The 17094-nt window shown below is 37.4% G+C and overlaps 1 protein-coding gene across 5 annotated transcripts in view; it reads right to left on the bottom strand.

Annotated features, from left to right (window-relative positions):
* The window catches only part of USP33 (ubiquitin specific peptidase 33), a 33677-nt gene that overhangs the window by 5924 nt on the left and 10659 nt on the right, over nucleotides 1-17094 (bottom strand). For 2 of the 5 annotated variants that reach the window (XM_032696024.1, XM_032696025.1), the window contains exons 6-20: nucleotides 16447-16546; nucleotides 13429-13498; nucleotides 13097-13210; nucleotides 12307-12385; nucleotides 10224-10644; nucleotides 9675-9815; nucleotides 8073-8185; nucleotides 6574-6746; nucleotides 6368-6471; nucleotides 5757-5790; nucleotides 4928-4973; nucleotides 3434-3614; nucleotides 2275-2401; nucleotides 1072-1241; nucleotides 50-131 (exon numbers count right to left, since the gene is read on the bottom strand). In XM_032696024.1, coding sequence (XP_032551915.1) covers nucleotides 50-131; nucleotides 1072-1241; nucleotides 2275-2401; nucleotides 3434-3614; nucleotides 4928-4973; nucleotides 5757-5790; nucleotides 6368-6471; nucleotides 6574-6746; nucleotides 8073-8185; nucleotides 9675-9815; nucleotides 10224-10644; nucleotides 12307-12385; nucleotides 13097-13210; nucleotides 13429-13498; nucleotides 16447-16546 — 1955 coding nt within the window. The remainder of the gene's footprint in view (nucleotides 1-49; nucleotides 132-1071; nucleotides 1242-2274; nucleotides 2402-3433; nucleotides 3615-4927; nucleotides 4974-5756; nucleotides 5791-6367; nucleotides 6472-6573; nucleotides 6747-8072; nucleotides 8186-9674; nucleotides 9816-10223; nucleotides 10645-12306; nucleotides 12386-13096; nucleotides 13211-13428; nucleotides 13499-16446; nucleotides 16547-17094) is intronic. The other 3 variants (XM_032696026.1, XM_032696027.1, XM_032696028.1) reach the window with 3 other exon arrangements.

Here is a 17094-nt window from a genome sequence, read left to right as displayed (position 1 = left end):
CTCAAACCGCAGCACTGGAGTTTTTTTCCAATTATGGTTCCAAACTTGCCTGCTATACAGATTATCCCATATATTTTGAGGTAGCATTACAACCAGGTCCTCTATGAAGTTGGCTTTGTGTGGAGGAACACCTGCAGAAGGAACAAAAACAAGCAAGAAAATCAAACAATCAAAAAGACCTGTGGATTTTTAGTGGGGGTGAGGAGACCATGTTAGAAATCCCCAAAGAAATAAAAAGTAGAACCTTTCAATGAATTCAGAGAAATCACAAGTTTTTTCCCAGTATAATCTATTACTGTATTTATAGAGACCACTCTTAAATTTTAGTCTTTTATGAAGCTGAAAAGTTCATAAAAAGCAGGAGCAAACTACATGAATGGTAAAAATTAAAGAGCTAGAATCCATTTTAGACACTGATTTCGAAAAGCTTAAGGTATACAGTTCAAATGTTAGTGATTAAATATTTTGTTTGTGCATGTAAACACATCAACAAAATGTCTATTCAAAATTCAAGTATTTTGCTTAGTGTAATTAATTTTTATTAACATTTAGCACAAAGTAAAATTTTTATGCTCCTATACCCAATATACAGCATTACTACTCAATTTTCACACTGCTATGCCCTGGATACTCTGCATCAGACCAATTTCTTATTCTACAACTTTCAAACCTTCTTGTTGCTTCTAGCACAGAGCTGAGAAAAATATTTAAATTGGGAGATGAAAGAACTGAGGAGGATAATGTAGTGACAGGATTTTTAAAAATGGGAATACACTTGTTTAGGAGGCAAGCAGATAAGCCAAGCTGATCCTCTTCAGGAATTAAGGAAATTTAAAAACAGAATCAAATGTGCAGAGAAAAGAAAAAAATAGGATAACTTCACACAGTATAATTTCCAATTAGTCAGCTACTAACATAAGACAAATAATTTACTTAGAAGTTATAATTTACCTAAGAAGTTATAATATGAACTTACCATAGTCAAATTCCTTTAACTAAAAGAAGTGTACACCCTGTTTATAGCTAGCAGTTGACAAATTGCTTTTTAATGATTCTCAGTGACAGTCTCACCTCCATGCATACAGAGAAAGTCATTATTTGAAATTGGTCCTGGCTCTGCAAAAGTCTTGAATTTGTTTAACCACTGCCTGGAAACGTAGAACTGCAGCAGACTCGGCTCCATCATGTTCAGCAGACTCGATATCCTCCGTCTCTCCCTCTGGGCTTCTTCACTGCTCTTCCTGTCACCAAAACACAAATCAGTAAACAGATACATCTCCTTGTGTACAGTGCAGGTCATTTAGTCTGTAGAGAATCTCTCTTCTCCAAAAGCAGGTCTGAACCTTTCACTCCATCCTCCAAAGCTCTGAACTCAAACTTGACTCAGCATCACACAAAAACTGAGCCACCTCAGTTAATTTATGGTGTGACAGTTGAGACCAATACTAACAGAAAAGCTTCAGGTAAAAAATGCCTCTAGTGACAAGGCTATTTACAGTACAGCAAAACAAGATTAAAACAGTAGGAGAAAACAAATGCTGTGATCAAAGGGTGTGTTTAATACTGTGTGTTTTGTTACTCTTTAGTTTCTATTCTCTTAGCAATAAATTTTAATATTAATCCTCATGTCGAGTCTCTTTTGCCTGTTGTGAAACCTCTCTCACCTTTTAGCAATTTTGTGTGGGTTTTAAAAATTGGGCCAGAGTAAACCCATGACACCATCTAAAATACATTACCTGTTCAAAGTCAGATCAAATTTATTTAACAAAACTCTTAAAAGTTTGATAGTGAAATCCCTTAAACTGAAGATGATGATAATAACATGACTTCTCACCTTTCAATTTTCAAGAACAGACTAGCTTAGAAATTCCCTGAAATTAAATTCCAGCACAGTAAAACCTCTGTTGTTCCACATCCCAATCTGATAGACTTTGCACTATTCCATCCAGAGCTCTTACAGTTAAAAACCTTCCATGTGCAAAGTCTCCCCTTGAGCACAATTCCCTTCCTCTAACGGAACACAAGGTAACTGGTGGCAAGTTCTAAGTGTTGCTTGAAGTTCTCTTTCCATTTATCTCACTGTGCTTTATTTGTGCAGGTTTAATTTTCATTAAGGATTAAGTCTGTCTCCAGCACAGGCTTTTCTGGTTGGTCAAATTATTCCATAATACTTCTTGTGGGGCAGCTAATTCCTGAAAGTTGCCCCTCTGCTTAAAAAGCTAGTTAGTTACATACCTGACTTAGACAGGTATGATCATACTTGAAATTTCTTACCTGTAGAAGAGAACATAGGCTTCTGCATTTTGTACTGTGGATTCTGATACTTCTGTGACACTCTGGTCATCAAATTCATACCACAGGTTATTTAAATTGTTGTGACAGTAAGCTATGTAATGTCCACCTAGAGAGGTAGAAGCAAGAGTTATTAAAAAGGGTCTAGAGCCTAGAGCTGCCCATTTTACCCTGCAATAAATGAAAAGGAAGTAAGTCCTAAAAAGAAAAACAAAACAAACAAAAAAGTCAAGTTTTAAATGAGAAAAACACAGAATCATTAGCAGACACAACTTGGATTTCAACTTCTTTCAAACTCAACATCAGGGTTTTGGTCTGTATTTCTATCAGTGGTGAGTTGAACACCACTGCTTTTAGCATGTTCTCGAACTCTTCAAGCAGCTTGTTGTCTAATGCAGTCCTGAACCGTGATATTCAGAGTAAGACTGTCTGAGCAATTTACCCAAATCAGTTCCCACAATGAACTCTTTGCAAATCTTTGTGTGCTTTCTATTATAAAGTAGCACAGATGTGGAACAGCTACGTGATATCACCACCGTAATTAACTGTGTTTTGAAGATTATTTATCATATATTTTAAATTATTACTATTTTTAAATACATATTTAGCTGCCAGTAGGTAAATAATCAAGTATGTGCTAAACTGATTATGTGAAGCACCATTTAGCAAGCACTAAATGGAAGTTAAAAAGGCATCCAGAAAAAAAAAGAAAAAAACTTCATTCAAACAATGGATACCTCAAATTTGAGAAATATGAGGGGGTAACTTCTATAATAATCTATGAAGTTACTGGCTTAAAACATCTCTTTCTCCTATTTTCCAAATCTTATAAATATTAAAAGCATCTCAGCAGACATGACCTTGACATGCAGCAATAATATGTTTATTCAGCTACTTGTATCACTACCCAGATACAGCAGTTCCTGCCTGTTTTGGGGTTAAATGGCAGCAATCATCCACCTTTTTAAAAAATTACTGACCTCTCTGTGATGGTTTGTGAACCCTTTCCAAATAAGTAATGCATATAAAGTGTAAGTAAGGCAAATTATCTATTTACCCTTCTGTATATGGAACTACCCTTAAAGGGAAGTGCTGATGTGAGTTTTAACTGCAAAGACAAAGCAATGGAGCTCATACTCACTGCTGGCAGTTCCATGGTGGCAGATGACAGACAGGAGATCGTAAGTCACGATCTGAGCTGGACTGTCCTTCGCAAGGAAAGGCTGAAGGTCGAGGCCTTCCAAGGGAAAGGACACGTGCGTCCCAATTTTTGTGGAAAACATAAGTTCATGTCTAAATCTTTTGAGGTGAATGCACAAGATCTGTAAGAAGGATTGACAGATTCAGTGAAGAACTACATACTGTATTTGATATTAAATAACTGAACTGTTTTATCATCCAAAGAATACTTTTCCCAATGACCTGAAGCAACACCAGCTCTTGTGTTCCACAGATGATTTTTGTTGGCAATCAGTTGTGTCTACTAACACTGACCAGAGAATCATAGAATCAACCAGGTTGGAAAAGCCCTCTGAGATCATCCAGTCCAACCCTTGATCCAACCCCGCCGTGGTTCCCAGCCCATGGCACTGATGCCACATCCAGTCTCATCTTAAACACCTCCAGGGACAGGGAATCCACCCCCTCCCTGGGCAGCCCATTCCAACGACTGAGCACTCTCTCTGTAAAAAATTTCTTCCTGATATCCAACCTAAACCTCGCCTGGCACAGCTTTAGACCGAGCCCTCTTGTCCTACTGCTGGTTCCTGGGAGAAGAGCCCGACTCCCACCTGGCTACAACTTTGTGTCAGGGAGTTGCAGAGAGTGAGGAGGTCTCCCCTGAGCCTCCTCTTCTCCAGGCTGAACAGCCCCAGCTCCCTCAGCCTCTCCTCACAGCACTTGTGCTCCAGTCCCTTCCCCAGCCTTGTTGCTCTTCTCTGCACCTGCTCCAGCCCCTCAATGTCCTTCCTGAGCTGAGGGCCCAGAGCTGGACACAGCACTCCAGGGGTGGCCTCACCAGTGCTGAGTACAGGGGAAGAATCCCTGCCCTGCTCCTGTTGGCCACACTGTTCCTGATCCTGGCCCTCTTGGCCACCTGGGCACACTCTGGCTCCTGTTCAGCTCCCTGTCAATACGATGCAGCAGTGAACAACGTACCTTTTCTCCTCCTCAGTGCACATATTGCACAATCCTGTCATGAGGGACATTGATTCTTCCTGATTATTGCAGCCATCAACTCATAACTTTGAAGTCTAAGACTGGATTACTTTTAAAACGTAAAGTTACAAGTGTTACTTCCAGAAAAGACTTCCAGTGTGGCTGTGGTGTTTAATTCTATGACCTACAGTATAAACAATAGTATATATAATAATATAAATATAAATGTTGTTACTGTTTGAAAGCTGACAGTAACAACGTAGGAAGATCCCATTCCTATAACTCTACTTGTCATTTACAAGATTCATTTTCTTACAGGGTGAATAATCAAATATTGTTCACATTCTTAAACAAATGCCAGTATGAAGACAGGCTTTCATCGGCATTATAAACACAATTTACTGCACACAGCTTATTAGTTTTAGCACATTCCTAATCATGCAGCAGAAGTGCTTTAAAGTGCATATTGTAACTGTACCTCAGGAAATTTTTGCACTTTGCAGAATTTCACTCCATTTCTTAACCTAAGTAAAGAAAACAAAACAAAACAACCAATACTTAGTTCTGAAAACTTTTTAGTTTACTGTGCTAGATCAGGAAAAGTTTAAGCTGAATGTTACATCAGTAAACCCAAAATATTTCTGGAATGTAGACTAGACATGGATTAGCCAAGATGACACAAACAATGAGGCTTTAGAAGACAAGACAATCCGTACTGCTGAAAAATTCAAAGCAGCAAACACAGAGAATCAAGTCCCAAGCAGGTAACAGTTTCTCTCTGCATAAAGGAAGGAACTTTAAGTTCCATGAGAGCTGATTATTCAGCAAAAGAGAAAAAAAATGTACTAAATTTATTTTTAGGATATTATCTACAGCAGATACAAGAAGGAATAACACTCCTGTACCACAGAGGCCTTCAAGAAGTCTTCAGACCACTTCTGTTTCTTGGTTCTTTTGTATTTAAAGACATAGTTTATTTACTTACTTTTAACACACCTTAGATTGTTAAAAGTCTCTGCTAATATTAGAGAGGGCTAAAAGCTTTTATTTTATCAATCAAAACATACTCAGATCTAAAACTGTAAGGGCATGAAAAAAAATTAAGCACGTTTGGTTTGCAATGTGGTTCAGTAAGTCAGCGCTTCCTGAGCCCTGCACCTCAGTAATATTAAATTTCTGACAGCCAGAACACAGGGTAATATCAAAAGATGAACAGTACTGTGACATAGCCAACAGAAATAAATGCCTCTGGACTAACAGAAACATTAAAGACCTCAAAGTTAAAACAAAGGTAAAAGCCAACCTACTTTTTACACCTTCCACAGCTGTACATGTTATCACCTGCAAATATCAGGGAGAAGAAATTCAGCCATTATTCTCTAAATCCAGTTATCCTTCAAGTGCATACATTTAAAAATTTCAAAGGAATTTATCTTTAGGTTGCATTCAATATTTAACAGTTGGAAGAGAGTTGACATAGCAACTACAGAGAAAGCTTCTTAGGTTTTATGTTTTCAACTAGGAAGCAGCACAGCATAATCCAAAGAGATGATGCTGTGTAATTTAAAAGGAAAATAATTTATTACGTCCAAATTAAGCTTATAAGAATGAATATTAATATAGTGGGGTTTGAAATTTTTATGAACCTTCAGTTTATACAATTTCACTAAACCAAATTCAGATTTACTTGACATTTCTAAAGCAGCTTTCATGGGCATCTCTTATCTCAAATATTCAAGTGAGTGAGAAGCTTACCTTTTTGAAAGGAATGATCCCAAAAGAACAAGGAATGACTGTGTAACAGTCTAACAGGTGGCCTCTGCTTAATTGAATCAAGCTAAGAAGATATTAATCATCTTATTGGGATAGGAGGGAAATAAAACCCAGAAGAAACGTGTTCATGTAATGAACCTCTTACCCTTGAGCTCATCTCTGGCGAAAAAGGCAGCAAGACAATCTTGTAAGGTTACAACTGGACCCCAAAACCAGCTAGGAACACATGAGACAACAAACCTGAAACATCATTGACAGAAGAGAAAGAAAACCAACAAATGCTCTGCCAGAAGAGCAGAAACTAGAATTTCAAAGCAGACAGATAAATGAAACAAGGTAAATATGATTTACCTTTTGAAATATTCCATAAAAAAGGCTATCCATCCCTGGGGGGCATAGGCTTCTCCACAGGACCCTGTCTTGACTAGAGATGTCTGATGACTTGCAGAATGGAGTTTAGCAAGATCTTCCTTACCTGGAATAGGCAAGGACAGATCCTGAAAGGTCTCCAGAGTTACAGACAGCTAAAAAAGAAAAAAAATGAAACACAACAGAGTTAAGCTCAAAGAGAAACAGCAATTAAATTCAATTCTGTAAAGTTCATCAGTAGCTACCAAGCCACTGTATAACTGAAAATTCCACGGGGTAGCAAATGAATTATAAATAAGGAGATTAATAAGAATTCATTTTCTAAAGAAGAGGAAGCAAAAAATAACATTTTAGAATGAACCTGCACATTGTTCTCACTGAAATATTAAGTCATCATTATTTATCTTCCTACCAGTCATACAAAGCACCATGATTTTTGCCTCAGGCTCCTGTTATACAAGCTTCAGAAAGCTTCAGTGCATTGTTTCCACACTATTTTATTTGACATTATCTTGACCTGATGTAACTGGGCTCACTGTGGCAGACCCAGCTGTGCTGTGTTCCTGCCCCTGTGCTGCATTCAGTGATCACATAATCCCAGAGGAGAACACCAAGCAAACTTTAGAAATTCTGATTTGTTTTTTTGAACTTGCTCATCAGATTATTGTGAGGTCTCACTATCTTAGATCTCAAACAAGAGAAGCAGTAAAGGCATGCAATTCTATCAGGGTTAGGTTTAAACCTTATGCTGAGAAAGATGTCCCCAAGGTAAGGATTTGGATATCCAATACTTGACACAATTGCTTTGGAACTGAAGTGGTCCACTAGACCTATTTAGATAACTGACTTCTTTTAAATAACCACATGTGCTGTTCCAAGTAATTCTCTGAGCAAATAGTACAGAAAAAAAATCAACTTTTCCTGTGTTGCACTACATCTTGCAGTAGAGGACAACTTCAGAAAGCAACTAATGACTATCACCTGTAAAAGTGTCTTTACTCCGATTTTTTGGAAGACATGAATTTTGTCAGCCTCAGTCTACCTGATAAGACTATTCCAGCAGTATGATTAGACTACTTATCTTTTGTTTGTGACAAGAGGTACCTGAGAACTTATGACAGTGTCAGATATTGAGGATATTGGGATATTGTGAATATTATTCAAAACTAATCATACCTAAGTGAAGTTGAAGAGCAAGCCTCTTTCTCCATCCTTGCTATGAGCCAATTCTCAAAATGTTATTTTTCAGCTCTGAGTAAATATCCAGCTCAATGAATACAAGCTATTGTAAGCACTAAGTGCTGGTAGCAGCTACTACTACAATCTGAGTAAAGAAGCATGAAACCACCTAATGTTCTGAGGGATCTGCCACGAAAGAATATAAAGTCACCAGAGAAGGACTGCATTCATGAAGTGGTAAGTATTTGTATTGAGGGAAAAAAAAAATATATTGCAAGCTGGAACTTTCTCTGCTCACTCACCCGATCACAAGTCAAGCACTGGACTGAGCTTATTATAGTGCCATCAAATATATCAGAGATAACACTCCTGTACTTCTTGCGCTTCTTCCTTTTGGGGGATGACACCGTTGAAACTATAAAGTGACAAAAATAAAATGCTGAAGTAAATCAAAGCACAGCAGACTCTGATTTCCTTCAGCTTCGTATCGTTGGAAGTCACACGTATTTTGGGTTAAATTATGAGCCAAGGCCTGTTTACTATTTACTAAATGTTTCTTAGAAATTACACAACCAGATTGCTGCCAGTACCAGTCAATCCAGGCAGGTTCCTCGTGCAGTTTATGAGGAACAAACACCAGGAACTTTTGCCTCTGTAAGTAAAACTCAAACTGCCAGTCTTGGAATCTACTGCTACTGCTCATCTTGGCAGCAACCCCCAAGGTATAAAGTTAAAAATTCTACCTGACACTTAATTCCATCAGAACTTCCCAGGAAGTTTTAACCATGTTGGGCTGAAGAGCTCACACACCAGGTTATTGTATCCCAACACTAATCCCAGTGGGGTGGAGCAGACTAAATGTACCTCTAGAATCCAGCCTAACACCAGTTTATTAAAAAACCTGAAGTCTCTCAGCCTCTCCTTGTGCATGACAGGCTCCAGTCACCCAGTACCTCTTCTGACAGACTTGCTTTAGTTTGTCTAAAACCCTCCTGTAATGGTGAAGCCAAAACTGGAGACAGTAGTACAGATGCAGTGCCAAAACTGCTGAACAAATGAACCTCGAAACAAAAGGATGTCAGTGATTTAAGTCCATTAAACCACTGCCCCTCAACACCAAATTAAAGCATTAAAAGGATAACATGAACATGTTCAGAACTTATCCTGGACAGCCTGGTGAATGAAAGAGGATCACAATATTCAAGTTGCATGAGTTTTTGGTTTGGGTTTGGTGCAATGCCTTAAAAGCATGTTCTGAAAGACAAGCTTTTCTTGAAGTAATCTACTGTTAGACAAAATAAGGGAAAAAATAATAATATATTGTTCCTTGTACCCCAAAGCAGCACTGGCTGGTATCTAAAGGCAGTAAAAGTCTAAATATTCCAGCTGCTGATAAACACACCGTCCTGTGGGGAGTGCCAGAAGAAATAGTCTGCATTGCAGGGACATTATCAACCACAGAGCAGCCAGCATGTACAGGTCTGTCCCCAGTACAGCTGCACACAGCTCCTTAAACCTCAACACACTAAAATGCTGACTTACTGAACTGCTGCTGAAGAACCAACTGCTTGTTCTCTGAAAGGCATTACCTTTCTGGGGGTACTACCTTCTTACACATTTCTCCTCTCTCCAAACCAGTGCAACTGAGAACATTGTCTAAAAATGTTATTCCATCCTCCCAAAACAGAGGTAAATATTATTCATGCTTCAAGAGAATCAGAATATTACAGAAATACAGGGAGTGATCTTATATGTCCAGCTTACATAATGCTCTCTTCTCTCTCCACACTAGAAATAGGGCATAAAAAACCCCTGCATTGTTACACAAGACCTAAGAAACACAATGAAAAAACTGTAATACAGAATAATTCAGCTCCAGGTGGGAGAAAATAAAGGGCCTGTACCTTTTTTGTGGACTGGTGCCAGCGAAGAGCACGATGAGAATGATTTTGGAGGACTGTTTGATAAGCGTGTGTTCATCCCTTCAACTGATGATGGGCTTTGGGCTGCAGACATGTCATTCATGTGGACATCATTGATGTATTCTGCAATTAATATTTCCATTACTGCATAAATTCTACCAGAAAAATGACTGCAGAATGAACAGACACAATGATCATGCAACTTATTAAACCAGAGTGTCAGGACACTGGATGTTTAGGAACGTAGCACCGTTTCAGCTCCTTTTAAGTTAAGAACAAAACCAAAAAACCCACTCTTCTGGACTATCTGAAACCTTACCCAGTACAAATTGTTGGCTTTTCAAAGGAATTAAAAATCGAATTCACAACACCTGAATTGAAAAAAATAAACTGAGAAGGTACATTGTTTACAATAACATCACCTACCCTATTTGAACTATACCTCTAATGTATTCTCTAACTCACTTCCACTTACACAGATGTCCTGGCTAAGAATTGGACTATTTCAACTGCACATTAGTAATGCATTACCTGAGAATCTGCTGTGGATCTGCACTTTGACAGTTCCTTGATTATTTAAGAATTCAGTGGTCTCTGAAGCAGTGTTTGTGTCTTTTTCCAAGTCTTCCAGAGAATTTGCTCTTTTGAGCTTGTTGCTGGATATTTTTTCTTTCTGCCAGTCTTTGGATGTGACTGAGTTGTTCTCATCATCCTGAATTAACATGGTTGTTTCTGCAGGATCCTCTAACACAGGTTTGAAAATGGTGTCATTTTCTGTTTTCTCACAGTTTCCACAGGATTCACAGGGCTGGAAGCTCAGGTCTGACTGGCTCTTGTCTTCTTCCATACTCTCTTCAACACTCATGGGCTGGGCATCTTCCAGTTCCACAACTGGCTCTTTAAGTTCCTCATGAAGCAAATCCATCAGGCAACGCAAAAATTCCTGTGCATCCTGGGATTTGAAACAAGTTTTACCATCTTAGTGCATTTTACTTGGAAGATATTAAAGTAACTATCAGGAAAAGATACAAAGAACTAAAATGAACTAAATATATAACTAAACTACAGCTGGCTGTTGAAGAAGAATAACATCAATTCCTCTTGTCTCGTGTCTAATGTTGAAAACAAATTTCATTTCCAGACCACTCATGTGTTACAAGTAATCTCATCATACAAGTTTCACTCCAAAACATTTCAATTCAGCAAAAATACCACCAGAGCTCCCTGGAATGATCAACATAACTCCAGCAACTACCAAGAGTCTGGTCAGACTCCAGCTTTGCTTGTAATAGAACATTTTAAGGAGCACTTTTTTCAGTCTTCTGCAGCATCTTCAGCAAAGCAACCAGAGCCTTGTTTTCCCTGGGCATGAAGCACCTGATTAAAAAGCTCTGTGATGTTGCTCAGCCTGTCTTTCCAATTGCATCACACTGCCAACAAGATTTTGATTCCTCAACAAGATTCCCCAACTGCAAGTGTTTCTACAAAGAGCTGTCAAGTGTTACTACAAGTCTAATCTGTGTTTGGAAACATCTTAAAATTTCATCAATCCACGCAGCTGCCTCGTCCTGGGCAACAGAGAATATCTCATAAAGCATGTGAGAAAACAATAGGCTCTTCTTGGCAACTACTACTGCTTCTATTTTCTTCTGTTCTCTTTTCTGTATTCTGGTTGTTTATAATACTCATTTTTGCTGCTCAACATTCCCATCCACCACAGCAATTGCTTATTAAGCTCACAACTGCTAATCACAAAACATTCTTTTTCTTAAAAATTATGACTCTCAGACTTGAGTTTGGGGTCTAGGTAATAAAAAAACCCCCACCTATATGCCTACTTTGCTGGCAATCCTTTTACAAAAGAATATTTATATATATATATATATAAATACATATATATATATAAAAATACATATATATATATGTATTTATATATATATATATAAAAAAAATATATATAAAAAATTCCTTTTAATAAATACAGGTTCCTGGAAGACACTACTAAGCTTTTCTAATTACAGGGTTGAAATTTTTCATCTGACCCAAAAGCTTTTAATGAAGTGCTGCAAACTGTATGAATGCAGCAAGATAATGCATGAAGGATCAACTGAAGAATGCCTTTGCAATATAATAATCCACGTGTATTTAACAAGTTCCCAAAATACACAATGGTGGGGTTTTTTTCTAAAGATACTAAATGAAAATTGCATACTGAGTATTTGATTTTTTTAAAAACTATCACTGGTAGATAAATATAAAAATAATCTGCTATTTTTGAACACCTTTCTCTTGTTTTCTGGGACTGCTCAAATATCAGCAGCATTATTTCCCACAAAGGAAAGGTTTCTATGTTATACTTTAATTTTCCTGAAAAGAAGGAAAAGAAGTTGTTCTAAGAAGTTGAAGCCTTTTGAGAATTTGATATAAATAAACATAAAACCTGATTTAACTGCTGATTGTTCCACTTCAGAGGCTCTGCATTTGAAGCATATCAACTAAAATTGACATTGCATATGCTTTAAACAAATACAGAAGTATGGTATCTTCAGCATTACATTTCTGCCTAAGCTTTTAAATGGCTTAGGTAGATTTAAAAGACATCAGACAGTTTTACCTGTTGGGAGTAGCCTCGAAACATTGGATTAACAGTTTTAATTCCTTGAAATAAACCAGTAGGAACAACAGATCCGGGCCTAAAATAAAGTTTTAAATATATAAACGTTAAAAAGCAAGCATTTAAGTGGAACTTTCTATCTTTATTTGAATCATAATTTTACCTGCAACTGAACATCAATGTTATTAATCTTAATCAACCTTAATATTGGTATTGAATTATTAACTGGTATTGAATTATTAACTGACACGATTTTTAAAAAATCTGTCATCCAACAGAAACTTTATCAGGCCTTTTATGCCACATTTCTTACCAGAGAATCAGATGACAAATCAGACATATTCTTGGCACTATGCACAATTACTGTTTCTCTACCTTTGTATTCATATTTTGAAGTATTTTCTTAGACAGAAATTCCGTAGAAGGAAGGAAGGGAAATAGATAAAACATTAATGCAGGACGAAGGACACAGAGAGGATAAAGCAGTTAAACATTTTAGGTGTATTTCTGGCAGATATAAACACTTTTAAAAGTTTAATGCTTTAATCTATTTCTTGTCAGATCTTCCTTGATAAAATTTACATCAATTATTTGTCCTCTCTTTGGCAGATATAGAAAAGAACAGTTTATAAGGAGTGTTTGAATCCTGCCCCTTAGTCTTCCCTTCCTTATTTAAGAGAAATTCAGTGATAGACACAACACAAAAATGAGGAACTTAGGACAGATTGATGCATCCCTCATGACTCTGGAGTCCATTTATTATTATTTCATCACCAAAATGATGCCATACCTGCTTTTGTGCCAGAGTTCTGTCATCAGCTTGAGGTAACTTTTACAAATTGCTGGTTTCTTATCTGTCCTGGCTAAGCCTCCACAGTCAAGAAAAAAGTGTGTCAAAGGTGGGCTGAATAAAAAGAAAAAAACAGTCAATTCTTTTAAGGTTGTTAAAATATAAGAGGAAATCCCCATTTCATACAGAATTATAACATAAAAAGAATAATATTTTATGTCATTGAACAATTCCATTTCCTACATCCTTAAAGGCTGCAACCAAACATTTCCATGTAGAGAAAATGCACACATAAGCAAATATCAAATTGCATTTACAATCATTTTCCATACCAGTTGGAAAGAGCTTGTAAAGCTGCATTCATGTAACAAGTGTTTCCAATATTTTTTAATCCTGTTAGACCTGAAAAGCAGAATGAATATACTCAGTAAGTCTGTTAATCCAACACACAACACATTAAGGAAAATACTTCCTAGAAAACACGTACTAATCAAAATACTCATGTAACACTTGGGATGCTGATTATAATGCAGAATTGTAACTAAAAGAAACATAGGACTTCTAAAGGAATGCCAATCTAATTAGAAGCAGTAATTAAGTGTTTTGATTTTGGCTGACCAAAGTACTTCAGACAGGTAGACTGGATTTCATCTTACTAACTTTTAGTGGCTTATGACACCTGCAGATTTTAATTTAAAATCTGTTTATCAATATTTAAGTTTCACTGCACGATTTATCTGTTCAGTTAAACTTTTGCTAAGCTGCCAATGTAATCACATTACCTAAAGCATCTCAAAGATTTTATTCTTCTGTCCCAAGTTCATGCTAGTAGTCAGATTATGCTAAACATTCAAAACCTGCTCAGTGATGTGATTACCCCAGAATCAAAATTATAATTACCTGCCATTACTCCTTTTCTCTTCCAATTCTATACTTTTATTTACATAAACAGACTGCTCAGTTTAGACTTCCCCACATAACATTTTCAAACCCTCATTGTTTACTTTTTCTTCACTGATATCCACATGTATTTTTGCCACACACATGAAAGTTAAGATTAACATATATTCTTTCTGTGATTATGAGTTATGCTATTCGTGGCTACTAAAGTGTTACATTAATGAAGTAACTCATTTCAAAATTAAATAGCTTTTGTAGGAGGAAACAGTAAGGTTTCTAAGCAAAACATCAGTAAGACTGGAAACACTCAGCAATAAACACTGATGGCTCTATGCAATTCTTGAAGAATAGGAACAACCCCAGTTGTTTTATTAGACTGTGGCAGAAAAATAAAACTTACTAAGAAAATCTTTCTGTATCTGAAAACCAGTTTGGTTACTTCACTTACACTTTCTAAAACACAGAATCTAAAAAACTGAGTTTTAAAATATCCTTCCACCTGTCTAAATGGAAATATAGTCCTGCTTCCTGTACCTGAAACTGCATTCTGCTCTTCCAATTTCTGCCACAAAAAGGACAATCATTTTGACTAAAACTGGAAAACGAGAACAGTGATAGGATTTTAACTTTTTAAAAATTTTATTTCTTTTTTTTTAAACAGCAGTAGATGTACCAGGAAGATACTCTCACTGCGTTTTTCCAGCCTGTAATACAGCAAGGTAAGTTTTCAAATAGACTTCTTTTCCTCTGAAGATACATTCTGCTGTTTGCTCCATCAAAAGCATTTCAGAAGAAATTTTCAGAACAAAGATAAAACGGGGCTAAAGAACTTTCTCCCTTTTAATTTGATAAATGTCCTAACATAGACACATGGTTATTACTGGGAACTTTAATACAACTGTACTTGTAATACATTATTCTGCTTGTACATTATTCTGCTTGTACATTATTCTGCTTGTACATTATTCCTACGAAGTTACGTTCCCTAAAATATTAATAAGACAAGATACAGACTATACAAATACACCCATGGGTTGGAGAAGCTGACTAGGAATAAACCACATGGCTGAATGATTGAAGGGCAGATGGCTAATTAGTGGGGTGGTGACACATCCAGAAAGACTGTGCCAGACACCAGAAGGGACAAGGCAGGTTGTGTGACCAGTGCCAGCAGAATTAGGAGAGGGAAAGCTGGGGGTGGGTGAGTGAAGGAGAAACCAGACCCATCGCTGGGGTTTAACCACAGCCAGAAACTCAACCCCACAGTGGCTCATTCACCCCCTCACAGGGGCACAGGGGGAGGGTTGGAAGAGTAAAAGTGAGAAAACTCATGGGTTGACACAAAGACAGTTTAACAGGGACAGAAAAAGCTGTCCATGGAAGCAGAATGGAACAAGGGATGCATTCAGCACTTCCCATGGGCAGCCAGGGGCTCAGCTGCCCCAGGAAAGCAGGGCTCCATCACCAGTAGTGGTTACTTGGGAAGACAAGCACCCTAACTCAAGTCCCACTCTTCCCTCCTTCTTCCCCCAGGATATGGTCTGGAATATCCCTGTGGTCACTCAGAGCTGTCCCAGCTCACTGTGCACCCCCAGCCCTGTGCTGTGAGGAGCAGGAAAGGCCCTGACTGAGTGTAAGCCCTGCTGGTCCTGAAACATCCCTGTACTATCAACACTGTTTCCAGCACAAATCCAAAACAGGGGCCCAGAGCAGCTACTGGTAAGAAAATTAACTCTTGCCCAGCCAAAACCAGCAAAACAAAACCATGCATCTCAAAAACAACAGCTCAACAATGTGCTGGCCAGATTTTTCTGAGAAAATGGTGCTTAGAAATATTTTTCTTTACCATCAAACACATATATCCTTTTTAGAATTTGAGACTTCTAAGAAATAATAATTACTATGTTCCCTTAGGAAATAAGAAATTAAGACTTCACTGTTTGGGATTTCATCGCTCTCATTTTCATCTTTACACTAGTTTAATATTAGGGTGGGGTAACCTTTGATATCATGAAGTTTGGCAGTGCACAAAATCAATTATGTACAGGAAAAACAAATAACCAAAGCCTCATACTAGGATACTACAGGCTACAAAAAGGGTTACTCAAGATGCAGGAAAGTATTCAAATCAGGAACCTTATAGGGCAGGTGAAAACTGGTTTTATAAAAACCTACTTTCACCAGAGTGGCTACAACACAACTAACTCAACCAGGATTCCAACATGTTTTCTTGTTTTTGTTGCTGCTTGCATGGGTGCACTACATTTATTACCACAGCCTCTGCTCTGAGGGTAAGGAAAGACTGCTGCAAGAAAGGTGAAACTAAAAATAAAGATCTTAGTTGGAGCAGAAAAGGAAACAGTTCCACTTAAAAGAGAATTAGTATATAGCTGGACAACAGATCTGGAGACATACACATGCAATAAAGGGCTGGATTTTGCTTTTATTACCTCTAGTCTTCAATTCATCCTCTTCCACTTCTATATCTAAGTCATCAAATACAGCTGCTAGTGGAATCTTCAGTGTGGGATTACTAGGTATTTTAAAATCCTTATAAGGAGAAAAAGAAAAAATATTTTTACTTGTATTTATCACTTTCTCTCTTAACTGAGCTTCTGTATAATTTTACCAACAAATTTAGAAATTGTGTGAATGCATTTTGAAATCTCACTGCACATGAAGGGCCAACACCAGGATTCCACAGATACCCTGAGAAAGTTTACTAAGAAACCCTCCAGGTTTTTGTTTTCAGATCAACGCTGCAATATTTTATAACAACAGCTGAAGAATCAAAAAACAAAGCCAGGGATTTAATTTCTTTCCCTTGGATAAAAAAAACTAAGCCAGCACCAAAGAGCTAACACAGGAGCCATCACACAAAAGTCAGTGAAGGGGTTTTTGATGTGCCACCAGATGGCTCACTGCAGTTAATGAAGGCAAATTAAACTCTGGGAAGAAAAATGTACAAATAGAGAAACAAAGCATTAGGCAGGAAGGCATTTATTGCATGACAAGCTCTTTTTGTAAACACATAAATAAAAAACCCTACACAAAATGTTTGACAGACTTCGTGAGTTCTACTTATTTTTCTGTATATT

This window comes from Chiroxiphia lanceolata, chromosome 9, assembly GCF_009829145.1.
Source record: "Chiroxiphia lanceolata isolate bChiLan1 chromosome 9, bChiLan1.pri, whole genome shotgun sequence".
NCBI lineage: Eukaryota > Metazoa > Chordata > Aves > Passeriformes > Pipridae > Chiroxiphia > Chiroxiphia lanceolata.
The sequence above is the reverse complement of the archived record's forward strand: the minus strand, read 5'-3'. Positions and strand labels throughout refer to the sequence as shown.